Below are 23,835 nucleotides of genomic sequence, written 5' to 3'. Positions count from 1 at the left end.
GGGAAGCAACTCTATGTATCTCCTCATTAGGCAGCTTTCCAGGGTCCTCAGAGAAAGAGGCTTTCTACAGAAAATTTAGAAAATATGAAGTCATTAAACTTTCACTAAAGCATTTAATTGTTTGAGGAAAATGCTCTATTTTTGTGTGTGTGCTTTGCACATTCTGAGCATAGATAATTGTTTTAAGTATATATTTTTTCTCTGTTCTCTTCCCTTAATTTACCTCTAGGTTCTGTGGCTATAACAAGTCAAAACATGGTGCAGATGAAAAAAGACTTCATTTTGGGAATGGACATTGTAAGTGTTTAAGCTGTATTGGTGTTTTGGTTTTAACACTAGTTTTAGCAGTGGTTGATTTATAATAGGATAACTTCCCCTGACAAAGAGAATCCAATCCAAAAGTAGTCCTATAAAAAAGTTAAAAATAAATAAATAAATAGATAGATAGATAAATAAATAAACAAAAAGAAATTTTAAAAACTAGCAAATTAAAATTTATTTAAACAGAGAAGGAAATTCACGGCTCCACATTAAATAATTTTCACATGGCCACATTTCAGCATACTCAAGCTAAAGTGAAGGGTAACCTGTGGTTTATATTTAAGTCATGCACATGATGGGAAATAAGTACCACACTCAGCTCTACATAGTTGAAAGGCAAAGCGTATCTTCAATTTCCTTATTACTAGTTCTTTGCTAAAATCTAAATAGGAACCTTTTCCCTTTCCTAACTGCCAAATAAATATAAACAACATCTGTTTATGTAAAATGCCTGACTCCATTCGGTCACCCAACCAGGAGAGCGTCTTTAGAATCAACTGTGTATTTTGAAGTTACATGATACCCAGTAGGAAGGAAAGCCAATACTTTCCCCCTATATTTTAATAACAAGCAATTTAATCTATTTCTCAAAAAAAAATTCTAAAATAGATATCCTTTTTAGGAAACAAAGTGTTTATATCTAATAAAAAGACTTTTTTTTTTCTTTTTTCTGGTGAAATGAATCATCTCAGCCTCTTTGCTTTTTCAGATTATGGCTCAGTTTAATGTGGTAATTACTAATCAGCCTTAAAGTGAATAGCATGTTCTCATGGAAACTAGTATGGAGACAGTACTCAAGCTTAAGTGTCCTTAAGTAATCTCAATATAACCACTATAGTCTTCTAAGCATTACTTTCTTTGACATTCATTATCGCTTTTTAAAATTATTTTCAGCTCAAAATGATACTTCGTATTTGTCATTGGCTTTGCATCTAAAGAATTTTTAGTTGTTTTTACTTGAGTTGTTTTTACTCAAGTAAAAACTTGATAACCTGTTGCTAATATGCAGGAGGCATACAGTAGCTTGAAAAAAAAATATTTTCCAAAATGTAAACTGATGTGGGATGGACACAGCCCCAGGGTTTACAGAGAGCATTGTTTGTTTTCTTCCATCTGTCCATCTCACTGTTGTCATTATAGACTAATTCACCAAAAAAAGCCAAAGTACTTACTATCTTCCTAATATCAACATTTCATCATTTCAAATTAGTTAGGTGACCACCTCAAAAGCCTTAAAAGAGTACTTGAAGAAATTATAGCATATTTGTCTAGCTGTTTTTCATGGTCCCACAAAACACTAAAGATTGCCATGTATAAATTAGTGAGACCAGTTGCATTCTTTTGGACTAAGTTGCTCATAATTTGAGTTGGCCAATCAACATAAATATTATCTTTAGAGCAAGACCATAATGATTTGGTTCCTTATATGGAAACTGTCGTTCTCAAGAATTTGAAGCATTGATAAATTTCTGTGTGCCAATTTTATGCAGGTTTCACTGGTACTCTGATCTCTTTTTAGCTCTAGGTTTTTATGGTAAAGTTTGTTGAAACTAATTCTCTTCAAATGCACAATATTCTTATGATAGACAAACAAAAAAGAAATGTATTTTATCCTAGCTGAAAGGGCATAAAGTAACTTATATGCGTGTCATAAACTTTTTGTGCCTTAATGCTACAGCTGGTTTATTTTAGACCATTTATTTGGTATTACTTTAAAACCTCTAGCTATGAGCTATTCCCTCCAGCCTTGTTACAAATCCCATAATATCGCTTCAAAAGGAAAGAAATGTGTTTCACCTCTTAAGATCTTGTCCCATCGCCCTCTCTAGCTGTGCCTTTTTACTTTTTTGCTATCCTTAGGGCAACTCATGCTGGTAAAATGGAAATGTAAATTATTGTGTTTGCACAGAATGAGCTGTAAAGTAGTGCAGCTTAACACGTGTGCATGTGTTTATTACCTGGTTTTCTTGACACAGCCCAGTTACTCTGTATGTTGCCTTTAATTATTGGTGTGAGGGGCTTATGTGCCTTGCATCCTGAATCACCTGACTTCTGGAATCTCTGGGGTCAGCAGTTAAAATTCAGGAGTCAAATCCCCCACAGTGAACAGGCCGTTTTACTTGGGGATGTGTGTGTGTTTCTGTTTGTATTGTTTCCCTAAATGTCGTGTAAACAGAAAAGCTATTTACTTGATTTTAATTGATCATAATGAATTTGACTGATTTTATTTGGAAATCATTATTTTATTTTCATATTATTTAGTAACACACCTCTCTCTATGGCTGGCAGGTACTGAAAGGTAACTCTAAAGCACAATTGCATGGCTTTTTAAAGCCAGTGCTTATTTCAAATATTTGAGACATTGTTGCTGGTAACTCATTTTATAATCTTCTTTGTAAATTCTGATGTCAGCAAATTTCTCACAAATTGATTTCCTTAAGTTCGTCAAGGTAAGACATTTGTAATTGCTTACTAATTTTTTTTTCTTTTTACCTAATTTTTTAAAGCGTTGGGTTTTTTTTTCTTGGAAAGGAATGCTAGATTTTCTTCATATGTTATCATTTCCTTACCTTGCTATTACCAGAGACAAAGCAAAACTGGTTGATCACAAGTCATAGCCTCCATTTGAGGCGCATTTTCATTAAAATGTAACCAAATTGACTAAACAAAAAGATTCTGACAAGGCTTTATTTCATAAGATCTTTTAGTATGTCTATGGCTACTTTTATTGTTTTCCTTACGCCAAAGCTTTTCTTCATGTGATAGTTTGAAAGTAAGATAGGTTTCCTTAATCTGTTTGTTTGTTTTAAGGCTAAAATGTTTTAGTACTGATAATGGTAGAAGTAGTTTTAGTGTAGTAATAAAATTATAGTATACCACTTTACTAAAGAGAGACTCTGCCATATGTTTTCATAGGAAGGAATAATGTTTATAATGGTGGCAGAAGCTTGCAACCTATCTGTGAGCTCAAAAGAAATGGTCATTTCTGAGTCTAATTTCTGTCTCCAGGAAACCTCAACGATATTAATAATTGTGAATAAATGTTCTTACGTAAAAATATTAATAATGACATTTTGAGAGAGAACAAGCACTCACCCTAGGCACTTCAACAGCAAGTTTTAAAGAGCTTTCTCTTCTGTGATGTCTAGCTAATTCTTTTTGCTAACCTATTCAAAATAGAAAAGACTTCAAAAGTAGAGTTCTCCCTTCAAAAGCTATTCCACACATAGTTTGCCTACAGCAAGGGCAAAGGGCTTGCAGTTTCCTTATTTCTGTGGCTATTTACTCCCTAGCTATTGGTGTCCTCTCAGATATCTACATTCTGCCTCAAAATACAGTGTAGCTATTCTTTTGCAGTATCCATATCAACACCGGGCAGAAATAGTAGTGTCAGCCTTTCTTCTCCAATGTTCTCCATTTGCTCCTTCACTTTCCTATTTCTATTCTGCTGTCGCAAAATCATCTGAAGAAGCAGCTAAGGAAATTAGAGTTTTTACCTTCCATCTCTCTTGGCCAACATTTTTTAATAACCTATTTATTTTATGTCTATATATGTTTACTCAAATCCTCTATGGAAGCTTTGTAGGAATATAAATTATTATGTGGTATAACCATGGCATTCACGAAGTTGTACCGTGTGTCCACAAACTGATCATTTTGTAGTCCAGACTCTGAAATCCTGGACTCATTGGCCTAATGTCCATCATACTGAATTCTCTCAGAACAATTGCTGTCATCACAATTTCTACAACTATTTCCCACAAAGTACAAAACTGACTCAAAGAAATCTTTGGCTCATCACAAAAAAAGTATTGGAAATAAATAAAGTCTTATTTTATTTATTATTTTTAGGATAAAAAATTATTCAATATTCTAGTGTGATAAATGAACAAAATATATCACCTTTAAACATCCATGTTCTTTGACACAACAGTGTTACCAATATTTTTTAACAAGTGTCACCAAAACTAAAAGGAAAACCAAAAATATCAGTACATACTCTATAGGACTTAAATTACATTTTCCTTTAATGTTAGAGCATGTTCATGTACTATAATAGATCTTAGGCTCACTTTTTGAAAAATTATTTTTTTCACAAGAAATCTTATTGAACATTCCAAATTGTTTCTAATATGAGATGTTATTTCAAATGATAGGAATCTCATTCATATTGAATCAGATCTGGAATGATTCTCCTGTATCTTTTGTCTTCACTATTTTGATTACAGATATGAAAAATTTTTAGGTTCAGAATAATAAGCTATAATATAATTTATCTTTGGAATTTAGCTCATTAGCATCATTATCAAACTTATAGAGAATAATTATATTGACTTTAACCTGTTAAAAAGCTGCACAATAAGATTTTAGTTAATTGATGCTATATTATTATATACATATGATATCCATGTTATGTATGCTTAAATTTACAGCTTAAAGTAGATCTATAATTGTAGAGTGGGATTTTGATTGTGAATGTTAGTAAAAGCATAAATGTGTCAGAAGACATGCCATTTTCTATCCTTTAATTAATTTATCTGTATTTATAGCAACTATCCCACCTTATAAAAAAGTACATCATGAACATCGATTTATTGTCAGATGTGGCATTGTAATAGATACTTGGTTACTATTTGTGAAATTACAAATGTGCAGTAGGGTGATGGCATGCACTCACAAGTGCTAATGGTAATAATTACTGGGCTTGCACAATTCCGAGCCACCTTTTTATCTTTAAGATCCTCCTCAAGAAAACTAGTGTCCATCTTCTAATGTTTTTTGCAGAGAAAGCTCGTTGTGGTTTCACTTTATGTTTCATTACAGGGAACTTCTTTTTATAACTTGGTCAACACTTAGTCCTAACTCTGCCAATTTCTGTGATACCTTAGAATAAACTAAAAATTGATGCCCTTTATCATAATGGGGATTATTTTTAACCAATAATGTTGTCATGAAATTTGCTCAATAAAGGTTTTATAAGTCTAGCTACAATAATACCTTTTCTTCCTTCCCTTAAACAGTAAAACTTCCAGGTCTCAGGACTTACGTTGACCCCCACACATATGAAGACCCTACCCAAGCAGTTCATGAGTTTGCAAAGGAATTGGATGCCACCAGCATATCCATTGACAAAGTCGTTGGAGCAGGTAACCGCCACAATAACCCCACTGTCAATCTATCATGTTAGTTACAAGTTTACAACTACAAATAAGAAACCTGAGATTGCTCAGGTTTTCAGGCCTAAGTACATTGCTATGAAAAAGCAATTTTCTGATTTCATGATCAAAGGCATGTAATAAATAGATGGGATATTAATGGAATGTAATGATTTCAAAGGTGCCAGACCTACAGACTCACAGACCATGGCCAGCTTTTTATTTATTGAATTTCAGAGGCAGCAGCAGCAACAGCTCATTCTTCCCTATGCTGATCATGTGTCACAAAGACTATTTGGCTAAATAAGGGTAACAGGATAAAAGTGTATCTTACTTTAGGTAAGCTCACTAAGTGAAATTTTGTATTTGTAAGAAAAAAGGTAATTTTAGAAAGCTCTTTGGAATTTAATATATGGACAACATAAAATAAAATCATAAATGACAAATTTTAAACAAATTTCATGACAACTATTTTGAGTGAGTAGTTTAAGTAATGTGAAGTGCTCCATTTTATTACTTGCCTGTAACTTTATAGTCTCAATTTATTTGTCGAAGCTTGTTTGTATATAGACATCTCTTCATTCCAATCATTAATTCGATCTGTTATAAATTCATTAATCACTATGGAGTGATTATTAATAGTTTTTGGATATTTCTGATACAAATTATATAAATTTATAAAATAATAGTATTGTATACTCTTACACAAAAACATATGGACATGCACAGTACAAGAAGTGTGCATTCGAATGAAGCTAATATTCGAAAGTAAAAATTAACAATAATGTACAATAATAGTTTTACACAGTCATTTCACTCTTTAATATCACTTTACAAACACAAACTAATTATGTTGATGTGGGAAATACAGTGAAGCACTGAGAAATTAGCTTATTGAATTATGCATAACATATCAGATCAAATTTCTACAAGTACTATATTTATGATTGATGCTTCTTTATACAAAAGTGCATATAATTTTCTCTGTTTCTTTTTGTATACACCAAAGCAGTATTTAGAACTTAAACAGTATTTATGATTCTAATAGGACCATCTGAGTAGTTCATGTTATCTAAATAGAGTAAGTTACTAAAACTCTTTCTCTTAATATTGTATCCTCTTAAAGCTTGCATGCATAATATTAATTTGTTAAATTATTTATTCATAAAAGAAAACTAGACTTCTTTTTTCCCACAATCTAAGACTTAAGGATAAATACATTCACTGTACATCCAGGTATATATTGATTACTCACTTTCATTTGTATAGTTCTGCTCTGTGAACCGCTCCATGGTGCAGAGGGTGTTTGTCATTTTATTAATGTTACCCCACAAGAGTGCACTGTTCTCCAGCATGGAAGCCACAGTAGCAGAACAAGGACTTTGCACAGTCAACTGGAGAATCTGATGACAGGAGGAAAAATCCACTCAGCCAATGTCCAGAAGGTCAGACTCACACATTGGGACCTTGAAATTTGGAACCCTCTGCAAAAATAAAAGCTTGTTTATACAGATGTTATTGACAAAGCCAGATATCTAAAACACAGCGGTGTAAGACAAAGCACACTCATTAACAATAGTATTGGATAAATTAGGTAAAGAGAAGGAGTACTTATACTGAATCAGTCAATATTAGCTAGTGCTCATTAAAGAACAGATCATCTTTTCCCTTTCTATCTCCAAATATATTATAAAAAATTAGATATATGACCCCGTTTTGCTGCTAATATTCTCATTTGTCACATTAAGGGAAATAAGACTGTGCCTATTTTGTTTGCAAATGAGTGTATCTTCAAAATAGGTTATGCTTCTCCTAGAAGATTTCAATGTCATATATGCACTAAATTCTAGTCTGTCTTGACTAGCCTCTAAAGTGTTTGTCATTACCAAGATAGAGTAAAAAATCAAGATTTTGAAATGTTTCATTCTACAAAATTTTGAACATCTACAAAAATAGATAACATTGTATAAGAGTACAATGAACCTGCATATACTCATTTCTACAACTACAATAACAATCCACTCATGGCTAGCCTTCTTTGATCTATATGCTTACTCACTTAATTTTTCAAAATAACGTTGTGCATAAAAAATAAATACTTATGTTAAATTGATTAGCAATTATCTTTCATTGTTAAAAGGCTAATTTTCTGTCAGAACTTTTATACAAAGAAATAGGTAAAACATAAATTCTTAATTTTATTCTCTAATCTAACTTTTATATCAAAGATTAAATATTCAAAATTTCCTAAAGTAGAAAATATTTATTTAACTCCCATTTTATGCTAAGCATTCACATGATATTTAAATTTATTCTTGTAGATAAATATGATCTTCATTTCACTAGATGATGAATCAAAAGCTGAAAATTTGAATGGCCTATGATCACACAGTTATTAATTAAGAAAGCAACATTACATTCGAATCTTGTACTTTTCAACTTAAAAGTCCATGCTAGCCACTGATGATCAAAATAGTGCCTTTTCTAAAATTTTCGTGAAGGTTGTGATAATTCGTATACAGTGCTTAGCTAACATACCAGCATTATTTCATATGTAGTTTTATTGTGCTTCTTTTACGAAAACAGTAGAAGGAGAATGAGCTTTGAGGCTAGTGCAAAGGGTCATTCTGTTTAAACACAAATACATTTTTTCCTCCATTTTAAATGAAATAAATATAAAAAAATTATTTTGAGTAATTGTGCATTGTGCACCTTAAATTAGAATACAGTATACCAATTCTCACAAAGCATGCTTTATTTTAATACTGTATTTGTTGAATTAAAGAATCAAGCAGTACTTTTTCTAATGATCTATTTGTAGGTATGCTTTTATATAGAAATATTCTGATCTAAATTTTCTTTCTTATAAATACAAAGTTAATTGAATAAGATCATGTAAAACTTGACTAGATCGGGCATTGCATTTGTCAAGTTTTTGTTAATTGTCTGAACATAATTCTTTTTAGTTAGTATAAAGAAAAATTAATATTTAACATTTTTGTCTAGTATAATAGACCATTTCTAGTATTTGATGAAATAACACATTTCTAAATGTTGTGATTTTTAGAAATTAGCATTACTGAAACACCATTTTCTGAATTTTGGAGCTGTGTGTATACATATATATGCACGTGTGTACATACATATATATGTATACACATACATATATATGTATACACGCATGTACATACATACATACATATAATGTATGTACGCATGTATGTGTATAGATATATATGTACGTACATATATATGTATGTATGTGGGTGTATATATACATATATATGTGTGCACACACATATATGTATGTGCATATGTATGCACACACATACATATATATGCGCACACATACATGTATATGTATACACACATGTGCATGCATGCATGCACACATATATATGCATGTGCACATGCATGTATATACATATATATGTATGCACATATGCATGTGCACACGTACATATATATGTATACACACTTGTACATACATACATATATGCACATATATGTACATATGTATGTACGCATGTACATACATACATATATACGTATACACGCACTTACGTCCATATATCCCACTGAGAACAAAGAAGGAACTTTAATTGGCCACATTAAATTCGATCCCTTCCCCTTTATCTCCCTAGCAAGGGAGATAAAAGCTTATATATACAGATGTTATTGACAGATGTTATTCATCTATCTGCTCTTCTCTAGGAATATTTGTCCAATACGACATTAACCTTGTCATCATCGTCACAACCATCTCTTCTTATATTAATATAGCATTTGGCATTTTATAAAGCATTTTTATGTTTATTCTTCAATTTGTTCTAACTTTTGAGGGGTAAATAGATAATTTATTCTTCTTAATATGGGTTTGAAGTAAGAGAGGAAAATAGTGACAAATACTTAGATGGCACTTATTATGTGTTTGGCACTCTTCTAAGTGCTGTACACACATTAATTTCTTTATCAGCACAAAAACCTTATAAGATAGACATGATTCGTGTTCCTATGTTTTAGATAAAGAAACAAAGGGACAGAGAGGTTAAGACACTCACTTAAAATTATAGACTTAAAAAGTGACAAAGGCAGAATTAGACCCTATACAGTTCAGTTCCAGAATTCATGCTCTGACATCTAATTTTTTTTTCTGCCAATGCATTTTCTTCTTTTAATTTATTTTTTAAGTATAGTTAGTATATAATCTTATATTGACTATATTAGTTTTAGACGTACAATATAGTGATCCAACATTTTTATAACTTACAATGTGATCACCCCACTAATTCTAGTAATCATGTGTCACCATGTAAACTTATCCCAATATATAGACTATATTTCCCTTCCCCTTTCACCTATCCCCTCACCCCCTCCCTTCTGGTAACCATCCATTTTAGTCTCTGTTTCTGTGTCTGTTTTTGTTTTGTTTTGTTTTGTCTGTTTTGTTTTAGGTTTCACATATAACTGACGTCATATGCTAATTGTCTTTCTGTGCCCAACTTATTTCACTTGCTATAATACTGTATAGATCCATCCATCATTGTAGCAAATGGCAAGATTTCATTCTTCTTTTTGGCTGTGTAATATTCCATTGTGTATATGTGTGTGTGCATGTGAGCATGCATGAATGTGTGCGGGTGTGTGTATACCACATCTTTATCCATTCATCTATTGATGGACACCTACATTGCTTCCATATCTTGGCTGTAAATAATGCTGCAGTACACATAGAGTTGAATATATCTTTTAGAATTAGTGTTTTTATTTTCTTTGGATAAATACATAGAAGTGGAATTGTTGGGTCTTATGATATATCTATTTTTAGTTTTTTGAGGAATCTCTTTACTGTTTTCCATAGGAGCTGCACCAGTTTGCAGTCCCACCAACAGTACACAAGGGTTCTCTTCTTGTCACATTCTCACAAACACATGTTATTTGTTGACTTTTTGAGAATAGCCATTCTGACTGGTGTGAGGTAGTATCTCGTTGCGATTTTGTTTTGCATTTCCCTAATGATGAGTGATATTGAGAATCTTTTCATGTGTCTTTTAGCCAGATGACATCTAAATTTAAGACACAACCTATCACCCCATATTGCTTCATGGTAGTGCAGAACTTTCAAAAAATGAAAATTTTTTATGGATGCCTCCATATGGTTTGCCCAAAATTAATGTTTACATAAAATAAACTGGAGCTCTCTGGTAATGTTCCGATAACCCTGTATTACGAAAGATCAATGAATGTTCTCAAGTTTTGCGCCTAATCCTCCCTATAACCCTAAGGAACACTCTAGCTGAAATACTGTGGTCTTCTCTTCACTTTCTCCACATATTTACCATTATATCTCTGTGTTTTTTCATAGTGCCTGTCTTACTGTTGCCGGTTGATAAGTATTTATTAAATAACTGCTTTTGTACCTTAAGTGACTCTAACAAATTACAGCATAAATCATTGTTTTGAAAATAGTGGCAAGACTGCATTACTAAGAAATGGGGAGTTCAATTTCCTGGAGAGAAGCAAGTCCTTTATAGTGATGCAATTGCTAAATCAGTAGGACAACTTGCTGCTTCTGTGGGTTGAACCACTTGGACAAAGAAGAAACTCACTTTTTTATACATTCTCTGTGGCTGATTTATGAGGCATGAAGCTTTTACAAAAATTCAGTGAGGTTGGACCAAGAATGTTATTCCATTCCACAAAAAAGCCTAAAAATGGATCATGCAATTAACCCTTTTCTGAAAAACTTTCCACTTGATATTAGAAAAAATTTTAATCTTGTACAAAACTAATCTAATAATCCATACAATGTTAGGATTTCTTCAATAAACAAGGGACATTATATGGATGGCACTGCTTTATGACTATCACTATAGCAGCAATAGGTTGGGAGAAATAAATGTAAAGGGTCTCTGCTCTCAGGAAGTCAAAATTAATGAAAAAGCAAATCTTCTCAATAACAATATATTTGAAGATAGTCCTTAAACTAGTTCCAGGCATTTTTTTATTAATTGGATTAGACTAAAAATCAGCAACATTTTATATTCAACAAATTTTTGATTAATTTTTCATTTAAGAGAACTTTTTATTGAAGACATTGAATCTAAGAAAATATTTCGACGGTGATTCAGTAGGTAAAAAATGTGCTTTTATTTGATACTGTTATATTATTGTTCTCCTTCCAGAAGCCCAGAGAACTTTACAACTAATATATCAATAATGCAATATATCAATACTCCAATAAAATGAATTGATAGCAGATGCTTTGATTCTCATTTTCAGAGGATTTGAGTATATAATTAAATTGGCCTTTTTAATAAAAATGGAATAGTAAGAAACATGTGAAATTTAATCTAATGCTCAACCCATAATATTCTTGCTGGTCTGATGATTACCTGAGGAAATGGTAGCTATACAAACAAGGAATGAAAAGTCTAATAGATATAGCTTTCAATATTTTTCTTCTTCTTTCATTTTGCATTATTCATAGTGTGATACTTAAAAATATATGAGGCTTCTCAAACAGTCCATTTACTACTAAGCTGTGGATGTCCTCGGGCTTCTTAGGGAATCTCAGATTACTATCTTCCCAAATAATTTGGAGGTCTACAATGTACATCTTCCAGGTCACAGGAGTAAATATTAAGTGGAAATAATTGCTCTCTACTGCTGATTTTTTATCATATAATTGCTTACCTTTTGCTGTTGTTTTGTTCTTCTGCATTCTAACAGGTGAATTTGGAGAGGTGTGCAGTGGGCGCTTAAAGCTTCCATCCAAAAAAGAAATTTTAGTAGCCATTAAGACACTGAAAGTAGGCTATACTGAAAAGCAAAGGAGAGATTTCCTGGGAGAAGCAAGCATTATGGGACAATTTGACCATCCCAATATCATTCGATTAGAAGGAGTTGTCACTAAAAGTAAGTCAAATCATAAGACCAACTTTTATGTATGTTGAGCAGGGTCTATTTAAACCTAAATTCAATCATTTAACAATTTTAGTCTTTTTTTCATGAGTATCTATCATTCATAATAATAATAAAAAAAACAGTTTAAGATTAACATGTCTTTCTTTGACAAGAGGACAAAATTTATTAGTATTATACTGATAGTTCTGTCCTAGATCTTAAAAAGCTTTAAGTTTTTAGTAGCTAAACGTTTGACTATATTATTACATGCTGATTAAAATATGGTTTAAAAGCAAATTTTGGAATATTTTTTGTTATGTAGTATAGCAAAGAAAAATGATAATTCGGATAATTCAGAACTTGCCAAGATCTCCCAGCTAGCTAGCTTTTCTTTTATTGTTCACCAGTTTCATTTAAGTTGCCAATCCATACCCTCCTGGCTTTAGAAAAATTATGGGAATTTGGGGAATACTTCTGAACTGAAATGATTGGAATCATATTAGACTCAAGACATTTTCTCAGTTCTCTAAGGATTTCAAATAATTTTGATCTACAGTCCCATATGGATTCTTGACTGGTTTGGGAAAGCTCTGGCTCACAGCCTGTGATAGAGATCTGAACTTATTTCCATGATGATTTCTCCAGCCAGACTCAAAAGGGATCCGGTGAGGCAACTATATGATTTTTGGCTTCAATCCCAATGAAAATCTCTTGAGAATGCTGTGAGATGTTTTTTTTCCCCTCACAATTTTGAAGCAAAAATTGAAGAATAAGCTATATCGGCAGCAAACTCCTTAGAGTGAAAGATGACATATGACAGGGAATTTGACATCCTTTAGGGAATACTCCATAGGTACAAATTTACATATTGTATGGCTACCAGTGGACATTACACATTATATTTTTCATAATAATATTTTTCTTTAACATTACATGAAGCACTTTCCTAATGGTACTAATACCTATTCTCATTTTAGTATGACCAAAAAAGGCAATTCCTTCTTCACAAGAGCATGGCATAATTGAAGTATACTTTGGTATCCTCTAGAGTTTTCTTACATAATAAATGGGATTAAGATCTTAACAATATAGAAGAATTTATGCATAAACTGGAAACCCATATTAAGTAATATAAGAATTTTTTTTTTCCCTCTGTACTCCTAAAAATTAGGCCATACTTGTAGTAACACTGAAATATTTTCTTACAAAAACTTAAAAAATTTGTTTTTAAATTAATTATAAAAACACTATTAGTAATGGTAAAGATTCGGGAATTTTTGAATCCTTTGTTCCTTTAGGGCAAGACCATACTGCTTAATATCCATGGAATAGAATCATATCTCGGTTGTGTTTTAATAGTCAATTAGCCATTTATTCTCCACCGTAGCATCCTTACCAAGGATGCTTGTCCTTCATATCTTGAGCCCCACTGGGAGAGAAAACTTATTTGTATTTTTGTAACTACTTTTTTTAACTTTCAATTTTCACAAGCTTCCCTTTTTGAGTTGACTATTATGTGCTCGACATTGTACTACGAACATTATTTTATTCTTACCACTACCCTATGAATTAGATATAATTCCATTTCACATTTGAGAAAACAAAATAAAGAGCAAATAGCTTGTCTAACTAGAGAGTGCTAGTCATGGCACTGGGGACTTGGTCTGATGGTTTCAACTTTATCACTAATTCTAGACAATAATGAGTTTCTACTTTTTGTCATTGTATTTTACTTATTTTTTATATCTTGAATTCTTTATCTTCCTTAATAAGTTGATTATAGCAGAGCAACCCTCAAGCTTTAAAACTTCCTGTAATAATTTAATAACTTTTAATATCTAAAAGAAAATATAAATTTCATAGAGAGAAAATCCATGTTATTTGATAACAAGTACTCAAACAGAAGCTGGATCATAATAGGTACTTAAGTTAAAAATATTAAGGAATAAAAAATTGATTGATTTGTTAAATAAATGAATAAATAAAAGAATGAATGTATAAAAAGATAGTGTCTTCTACCAATACATCTTTCTTTAGTGTTGGTTCATTTAATTGAATACACATTTCAACTAAGTACAATTGGTAACTGCTTGCAGCACTCAGGGAGTGATGAAGGAAATGGTTACATTTAGCAAGGGCAGAAAATAAGATAAAAGTAACTATAAAAGTAAACATTAAGTTTAAATTTTTTAAATAAATAAATAAATTTAAGCTTATTAATTTTCTCATATATTATCAAATGTGAGTTGATTTTTTTTGGTTCTGGTATTATGAATTATTGAAAGCAATTGGTTATAGTTTGCTAGCTGTTTTCTATAAATTCATTTACTGAATGATAAGCAACATTAAACTATAATTATTGTGACAGGTTTTTTAGATATAAAAATGAAATAGTCAAATATGAATTACAGTCACTTGGCAAAGAAATCCATAAAACAATCCTCATGGCCAAAATGCAGGGGGGAGAAATGCATTAAGGGAAAAAAATGACTTTTAAAATGTTTGATACTATACATTAAATGTCTTATTTGAGTCTGATTCTATAACATTCCAATATGGATTACAACTGTCTTATTCTTAGGGTGAAAGTTCTAAATTTGATATACCTCCCTGGTCAAATAAGCATGTAAGAAGCTGCCAAATCTGACTATATAAATCCCAGTCATCTCATATAGTGCAGACATAATAGAGCAGCAGACTTGGAATTAGATTTTGAGCTCCTTTAGTGGCATATTTAAAAGTTCTTAGTCTGGCACCCTGTAACATTTGAAAGAAAATAGAAATGCCCTAGAATAAGGTCAATATATTGCAGTTAACTTATAAAGAAAATAATTTTGTCACTAGAAGAAATTATTCAATCTACTCCTATTATTTTCCTTTGTTTCCTGAGACCAAATAACGACTAAAATAATCTATCTGCAAAGTTCAAACACACACACACACACACACACACACACACACACACACCCCCCCCTAGAGTGATGCAGAGCTTATAATTTAATGAACAAAATTGTATTTAAAGAAGAAAAGCAAGCTTATCTGTGTCTGGATTAAGAAACAAGGAGTCAGAGTTTAAGTTCTGACTCAACACTACTGATTGTGAGATCTCTGGCAAATCAAACCACTCACAGAGACTCGCTTTCGTCACTTGTAACATGAAATTAACAGTTCTACTTTACTATATCCAGATACTTTAAAAATCAAATAAGTTTACAGAGAAATAAATTGTTAAGTAGAATAGAGCTATGAATATCTAAATTATCACTTCTGGTGAGTTTGAGAGTTTACATTAATCTTAGGAGTATAGAAGAATATCCTTGAAAACGATTCCTTTCCTTGCTCCAAGATAATCCTTTTTATTATTGCTATTAATGATGTGCTTTGAAGTTCTCAGTCTATTATAATGTATCATTTTCAACTCAGAGAAAACCCTTTATTCAATCATTATACTTTCATTTATTTGAATTGAGCCATAAACAATTTTAATGGTACGTTTTGAGCTTGATGGTCTTAAACAAGAGAAGGTGAAAGAGTCTCTGATCTTCAAAATAGCAGAAAGCTGGGGACACAGTCTTCGCTCAGAACTTGGCACTAACATGTGTTATCAATTTTACTTTAAGTTCAAAAAGATGGAACTTTTTTTAAAGCAAATGTTGGTATTTCTGCCATCACACCATTAGTCAAAAGATGTTCAGACTCTAAGAAGACCTCCATTGGCCACTTTCCCCTACTGAAATAGAAGGAATTATATTCAATGAAATTGATGTGTTTTTTTTGTTTGTTTTTAAAGAAGGGATTATTTACTGAAAATTAAAAAATAGTAATAATAATATAACCTAACTGTAAACTAGTTTTATTGAGGAATGTAATAAGTAGAACATAAAGATGATTTTTCATAATTAAATCATTTCTATATTGATGTGAGCATCCATTTTACACAAAAACTTAGTCATTTGTTTTCACCTTTCTATCTCCTCCACGTATGATAAGGAAATATTGCTAGAATAAGATGTCATTCTTTAATGATAATGCCAAATTCTTGCTATTTTCTGTTTGCTTCTCTCTGAAAGTTTTCTTCTGCACTTGTCTCAAGGGTACTGTACTCTAAGTCATATTCTCAATAGACAATATATAGTAATACTTATTTTATTAATAATTTACAGAAACTTAGAATAATCTATTTTGGAAACTGATGGCATAAGTTATCATGCATTCACAACTGTAATTTGATAAATGAGATGAGAATATCTCTATGTAAGTGCCCACATCAAGAAAAATAAGAAAATCTCTACTCAATATATTGGAGAAAAAAATAAGACATAGAATGTTATCTTTACATGCCTAAAGAACTTTCCTTATTTCTTCAACATTATTCACTATGTCTCTTAGATGAATTGGTCACATTTGAATTACAAAAGAATGTGTTGTATATTTTTCCCAATCATTTAGATAGGATGAGTCTTTGATAGTTTTAAAAGATTAAATTCAACTTACGAAATTTGTTAGAGCGTGACTTGCATGTGCCCAAATACTGCATTTTAAAAATTGCTAGTTTAAATATACAATAACTCTCCTAAAGGAAGGAGAAACATTATTATACACTTATTTATTACCTGTCTGAATAATTCTGGTCTTACACAAACTGTTGTAGAAAAGGAGAAAAATAAACACTGCAAATTCATGAGACTAGTGATATCTTAATAACAGCTCAAACAATATTATCAGAAAGGAAAATGATGGATCAGTGTAACACATGATAAAAATTCAATAACACTTGAATAATTATGAAACCATGGCTAGCAATGTATTAAAAAAGATACTATATCATGCCCAAGTTTATTTTATTCCAAGAAAGCAAAGTAGGTTTAACATTTAACATTCAAGAAATTTGCAACATTAACAGACAGGGAAAAAAAGTTAATCTCAATAAATGTAAAAAATAAACATTTAAATTTAAATTTTTTTCTTAGTAATCATACGTAGAAAATATGTATGCCTGATAAATCTATGTGAGACCTCAAAAACAAAACAAACCTACAAACATCATATTCAATAATGAAACATTAAAAGCATTTCTTTTAAATTAGAAACAAAAAGACGGCTATAATTCACTGTTATACCTAACATATTAATTTTTGCAATTCGACAAGAAAATACGTACAAGGTAGAAAGCTTGAAAAGCAAAAGAACTAAGTTGTAGAATCAAAATGATCATATTCAGATTTCTATAATTTGTGCTTATTATATAAATCTTCTCTGGATGGAATAAGGGAGAGTAGAAATATTGTTCCTGTCTTTAAAGATATTAAATTTTATTTCAAATTAAAAAATAAATTAAAAATTTTTAAGTCTGCTGAGTGAAAAGCATTTACTATGTTAAAGTTGAGTATGGTTTGTTAAGAAAGACTTGGAGAAAGTGTTTCTTAGCCTAATTTTGAAAGGACAAATTATCTTTAAATAGCTCGGAGTAATAGATATGATATGATCAATTGTAAATGGCTCTCTGCTAAGTGCTGGATTCAAAACCACAGACAAAATAAAGAAAACTCCTGCCCTCATTAACTCATTAATTTATAGAGCAGCGAATAGCACAGGGGTCATTCTTAATATGAATAATATTGATTAAAATGAAATTTGGAAAAGATTGTCCTGAATTTTCATATGATTTAAATGGAAAGCTGCAGAAATATATTCTTACTTCAGAGCATTATAATATTTCTATCAGTCAGTTTGGTATAGAATATTAAAGTTTATAAGCAAAACTTTTACTTTCTAATCAAAGGTAATTCAAGTCTTCTTTCCTGAAAATAGGCGTATTTTGTCAGCTTTCTTCAGTTTTCTTTCTCCTGCATATGCTTTTTTGTTTCCACCCTGATTTTGGTTATAGGATACTAATAATGAATGTGGGCTGCCAACATCAAATATTTTGATTTTATAAATCACATTTATGCATTAGAATGTGATTAAAACCCTTCAAAATAAGACATGGAGTATGTAAAATACAATTAATGTTAATAGGTGTTAATATTATTTCCTTTGGAAAGGAATTAAATTTCAATAACTTGTATTATTTAATAATTGATAAATATTTTTATGTTTGCATGAAAATATTTTAATCTAAAGTAACACTTGTTTGATAATTGTAATAAAATTTTTTATGTATGACTATATATTTATCACATTATCTTACTCTTCTTTTTATAGAAAATGTGATTAAGAAAGTTGTGGTGAAACAGTGCTGAACCTGGATCTTACATATTTTGAATCACATTTCTTCTGTCATCAAACAGTGGTTCAATGATTAGTAATATCTCTGTGCCCCTAGAATAGTTGGGGAAATGAGTAGATTGTAACAAACTAATATGTTTTCCTAAACCCTTTAGTCATGAAAAATATGATTTTATCTATACTCACAAATTCATTTAAGAACCAATGCAAAATTCCATTGCAAATTTTGTTTTGCTCATTTTTGATGAAATTTCATTTCAGTTGGTCATTTAGAGATAACTTCATTGAGTTTAGTATGTACACTCAGATGTATTTTAGGATTCTGCGGCAGTAAATAGTATGGGCTCTTGATAATAATAATGTCACTTCAAAATCAAAATACATATGGAAAAAACATGCAAACTCAGATAGAAATCCATTGCATAATAGGCAGATGAGCTGGCATTTTATAAATGATTTCCAATTACATGAATGCATGTTAGAACTAGTTCTCACTGCCATTGCAGTCTCTTTTCCTTTAACCCTATTTATCATAATCAAAATCACAAGGGAAACTGAGTGAAGATACTGCTTTCCAAGGTAGAATATTTTTTATTCTGTTTACTCTTTGTCTGTATATTTAGGTTTGCTAAATCTTTGAACTTAATATAAAGCACATTTTCAGACTTGCCCATTTTAACTGATGTGTTTATAAATACCTAAATTATAGAGCTAAATGCAGCCTGATCTGATTTCTGAATGGTCATGGGCTTTGGCTTAATTGGTTTGATTTTTCAGCTACTTTTATTTCCTTTGCTAAACATTCTGCTAGACATGCTAACAAGAAACGAAATGGTCATAAGGCTGGGAGCCAGAAGGAAAGAGTGATAAGCAAAGCTCTAGGTAGTACTGTATACAAACACGGTAACCGGTCACTATAACTGAGAGTTGCTATATGAGACAAAATATCTGTGACTACATTCAAGAGATGCACTGAATTTTGTTAAGATATTATTCTTCCTAGAATTGTATTTAGGGAAGGAACATAGAAATTGATTGTGATTTATGGAGAACGTGCATATTCAGAATTATATTAATTTATTCATTCACCCATTCATTTCTTTTCAGATCAAGTCTCTGGGATCAGTATTTAGGCATAAAATTTACCAGTTCAGGATAAGTTGAAGCTTCCCTTTCCTCCTTAATACTGTCAAGTCAAAGCTTAATTAGAATTTTGTAGAAGCAAGTCCAGGAGTTTTAAGGTTTTGGCTAAAGTGAATTTTCAGACAGTACCAGATTGACTAGATATATATAATGTGTTACCCAAAATATATAACTAAATCAATGTCTTAAAGGAAAAGAGATTGATATATCAATTGATTGTTACATATATGAAAATTATCTGAAAAATTTTATAAAATTTAAATAATTTTTCTCACTTTTTAATAAATAAGACATATAGCTTGGGATACATTCAAGTGCTAAATGTAGCAAGTATAACCTTCACAATCCTAAGCCACAATTCACAACCAGCATGAATTAAGAGTTTTCATTTGTGAAAAAAAAAAAAGCTATCAAAAGAAACTATTTTCCATCAAAATGGCAAACTAAGTTTCATGCTATTGAAGGAACAGATGAGGAAAAATTATGTGCACTCTACATAGGCATGTATGGATGTTTAAAATCTATTATTTGTTCAAGCTCTTTCATCAGTACTCAGTTTAAGACTTAACTCAGATCTTTTGGGTATGAGGACATAGGCTTTCAAATCAAAGGCAACCATGTTAGGAGATCTGCTAGAGCACTAGCTAATCATGTGACCTCAGCAAGTTTCTTTAATCCACAACACTTTCATATGAGGAAACAGTAAAATGGGAATAATACATATTACCACAACATAAAATGATGTGAAGACAAAGCGATGTATTATATGTCAAGTACTAATCTAATGCTGTATTATTCTAAACACGAAAAAATTTTACTAGTGTTTCCTGTATATAAAAAATATCCTTTTTAATGTATCATTTTCTTTAAGAAATCTGTTTTTTTTTTTTTTTTGCATTACTTATTATTCTGGTTGTTACTATAACATATGTAGTTATATTTTCAACTTTGTTCACACAGCATTAATTGCCTAAAGTGCTACAGTATTCAGTCATCTTAATTCACAAAATTCCATAGAATTGATACCCAACAAGTGCCTGAATTATTACCTATAGTTAAACATTTGTTCTATTAGTAGATCTACATATATCTGTATATTTAGCACCTTTGTGTCTGTTTTTTTTTTCATATTTTAGATGTTTCCCTCAGTACAAATTTCCAAGTCACAGAATACTTTATTCAGCTTGCAGTTCTTGGCTTTATAAATTATTAGTGTGCAATGTCGAATAAGTTAATTACCTTCTGTATATCTCAGTTTTCTCATGTATAAAAAGGGAATGATAATAATAAGTTCATGTATATATATAATAATTAAACCAGCATCTTGTACATAATAAGTGCTATATAAATATATCTAAATATTTGTTAAAAGGTTTAATGGTATTTAAAGCTACATATTTCCAAAATAATTATTACAAGTTACTGCTAACGGCCATTTTAATTTCATTTTCTTTTTAAACATAGCATGCATTTTATAATTTCTAATGTGTTATTTTAATACAGATAAAATTGTTATAATTATTAGTCTTAATTGTTTGTATAATTCACATATAAAATCCATTAAGGTAGGGACTTTAATTTACCTGCTTCTGACTAACCAGCACAAGAGAACGACTAGCACGTAGTTAGGTAAATACCTGTAGAGAGTACAAATGATTGTGGATTTTCCAGCTCTATCTAAGGCTTGAAGGCAGAAATACCTGATTTTGTAAATCAGCTAAGATGCAATTAAAGGGAAGAAAGGGCTATATGTTGTGTTCAAGAATAGCCATGACAAATAAGCCAATTTAGATATAATAGGCTCTTATTCTGAAAACCAATCTTTAATGTTTTAAAAGTGATTTATTTTTATTTTCTATTAAAGTTGTTTTTCTTTTTTAATTGCAACTTTACAAAATTGGGAAAACAGGGAAAGCTTTTACAGTTTTTTAATTCATTGGCTGTATCAAAGATTATGTATGTTCATTGCATATTTGTTGAACACTACTGATGATTATATATTTATTATTTACCATATATCTAGGTAAACCAGTTATGATTGTTACAGAATACATGGAGAATGGTTCCTTGGACAGTTTCCTACGTGTAAGTAGAAGATTTTGTATACATACATAGATCTCTTATCTCTATCTATGCACATGCATATATAAATATGGAATAAATTACTGAAAATGTTAGAGACAGCTTGTGATATTTTGCCAGACAATTAGGTAATCAAAAATTAAAGTAAAACTAAAATTTTCTGGGACTAAGTAGCAAGAGGAAGACTGTAAATTTGAATCTTTATCTTGAAGCATCCAAATGTAAATGGTTTATATTTTTAAAACAAATTTGTTCAATTGTCTTCAGCCTTTTTGTAGTGCCAAGACTCACATAGGTTCAAGTAAAAAAATAAAAAATAAAAATAATTCCAAAGTAAGACAAATAAAATTGATGTAAGAAAGATTCTCTTTTATTTATATAAAGTAACCTCAACTACTATAAGATAGAAGACCATCTCACCTAGTGCCATCCACTCAGATAATAAGCTTATGTTATAATACCAAAGTATTCTCAATTCAGATATATCATTTTAGAACAGATATTATGTTCAGAAACATACAAAAATTTTATAGAGTATGAGACATGGCCAATCACCAATCACTGCAAAGAATAAAAAAATATATTGACCCTGTCCTCAATAATAAATATTAATAAATATTTCTGACTAATTTTGAACTAATTATTTGTAATAAATATGTAACATCCCCCTTATTTGAAGCAATTAATGAATTATACAGGAACATAGAAGGAAGAATCAAATGAATAAAAAAGTTAAATAATCACAGGATCCATTTCATTTTGCTGTTCTTGAAGTTATTCAGAGGAGTTATTCAGAGGAGTTAGTAAGCCAAATAAACGCTGAGAAAGTTCTAGACAAAGAATATTAAGGTTCTTGTTACAAAGTATTTAGTAATTCAGCACTTATGCTATTTTTGTTTTAGCCTTGTATCCATTCAGATTCATATATCTTGTTAAGCTAGAGTACTTAACCTAGAATGTACTTACTCGGTCTTGTTACAATTTAGTGTGTGAGATCTTAACCAAGATATATCTTTAAGAAATAGCAGCACATCTTAACAGTACATTTGAAATACTTCCCAGAAACATGATGCCCAGTTTACAGTCATCCAGCTGGTGGGGATGCTTCGGGGGATAGCATCTGGCATGAAGTATCTCTCAGATATGGGCTATGTTCACCGAGACCTCGCTGCTAGGAACATTTTGATCAACAGCAATTTGGTGTGCAAGGTTTCTGATTTTGGACTTTCACGCGTTCTAGAAGATGACCCAGAAGCTGCTTACACAACAAGAGTGAGTAACCAAGGGTTTTTTTTTCCCCCTTTTATCTTTATTTTCCACCTTGAATTATGTTGATTTGCAAGTAGGTAGAAATTATACCTCACAGAGCTTTGTCATTTATATCTTCTCCAAAAAGAAATTTATTCTATAACATTTAAATATTGTTACATATCTGGGAAAATAGATGATCAGTGTTCATGAGGTTAGTAGTGATTTTACTTCTGAAATCCCAATGATTTTATTGCTTTTCTCAAAAAGGCAGCAAAATTCTCACATGTCTGAAGTCTTGGTATTTTTATATTTACCATTTTTCCATCATGGTTGAGCCACCTTTAAGTAGATTGGATAAATTATCAGGACTCTCATCCAATTATACATAGTTTTTAGCATTTTTAAATTAATGTTTACATAAGCAACACACGTTTGTATTATAAAGATTTCAAAACAAAGCAATAAAAAGGAGAAAAGTCATCCATAATTGCGCCACCCACAAAGAACATTTGTAAATTTGTGAGTGAATTTTTCCAGATTTTCCTGCATATACACACACACACATATGTGTGGATACATAATTCGAATAGGATTATTTATAATACCAATGTTTAGCCTTTCTCTCTCTTTAGCAGTATACTACTTGAATACAGCTTACTGTCGATAATCTTTATTTTCATGTTTAGTAGTTTAGTGTATTTTAATTTCTGGTTGTACCATTTTTTTAACAAACCCCAAATTAATATTA

The 23,835-nt window shown here is 30.9% G+C and overlaps 1 protein-coding gene across 5 annotated transcripts in view; it reads left to right on the top strand.

Annotated features, from left to right (window-relative positions):
• EPHA3 (EPH receptor A3) overlaps nt 1-23,835 on the top strand; it is a 321,817-nt gene that overhangs the window by 253,696 nt on the left and 44,286 nt on the right. For 3 of the 5 annotated variants that reach the window (XM_036219075.1, XM_036219074.1, XM_036219076.1), the window contains 6 exons: nt 230-297; nt 2,763-2,771; nt 5,343-5,468; nt 12,210-12,395; nt 21,778-21,839; nt 22,899-23,108. In XM_036219075.1, the coding sequence (XP_036074968.1) occupies nt 230-297; nt 2,763-2,771; nt 5,343-5,468; nt 12,210-12,395; nt 21,778-21,839; nt 22,899-23,108 (661 nt within the window). The remainder of the gene's footprint in view (nt 1-229; nt 298-2,762; nt 2,772-5,342; nt 5,469-12,209; nt 12,396-21,777; nt 21,840-22,898; nt 23,109-23,835) is intronic. The other 2 variants (XM_016145836.2, XM_016145837.2) reach the window with 1 other exon arrangement.

The sequence above is a fragment of the Rousettus aegyptiacus genome, unplaced genomic scaffold (assembly GCF_014176215.1).
Source record: "Rousettus aegyptiacus isolate mRouAeg1 unplaced genomic scaffold, mRouAeg1.p scaffold_m13_p_4, whole genome shotgun sequence".
Classification (NCBI taxonomy): Eukaryota; Metazoa; Chordata; class Mammalia; order Chiroptera; family Pteropodidae; genus Rousettus; species Rousettus aegyptiacus.
The sequence above is the reverse complement of the archived record's forward strand: the minus strand, read 5'-3'. Positions and strand labels throughout refer to the sequence as shown.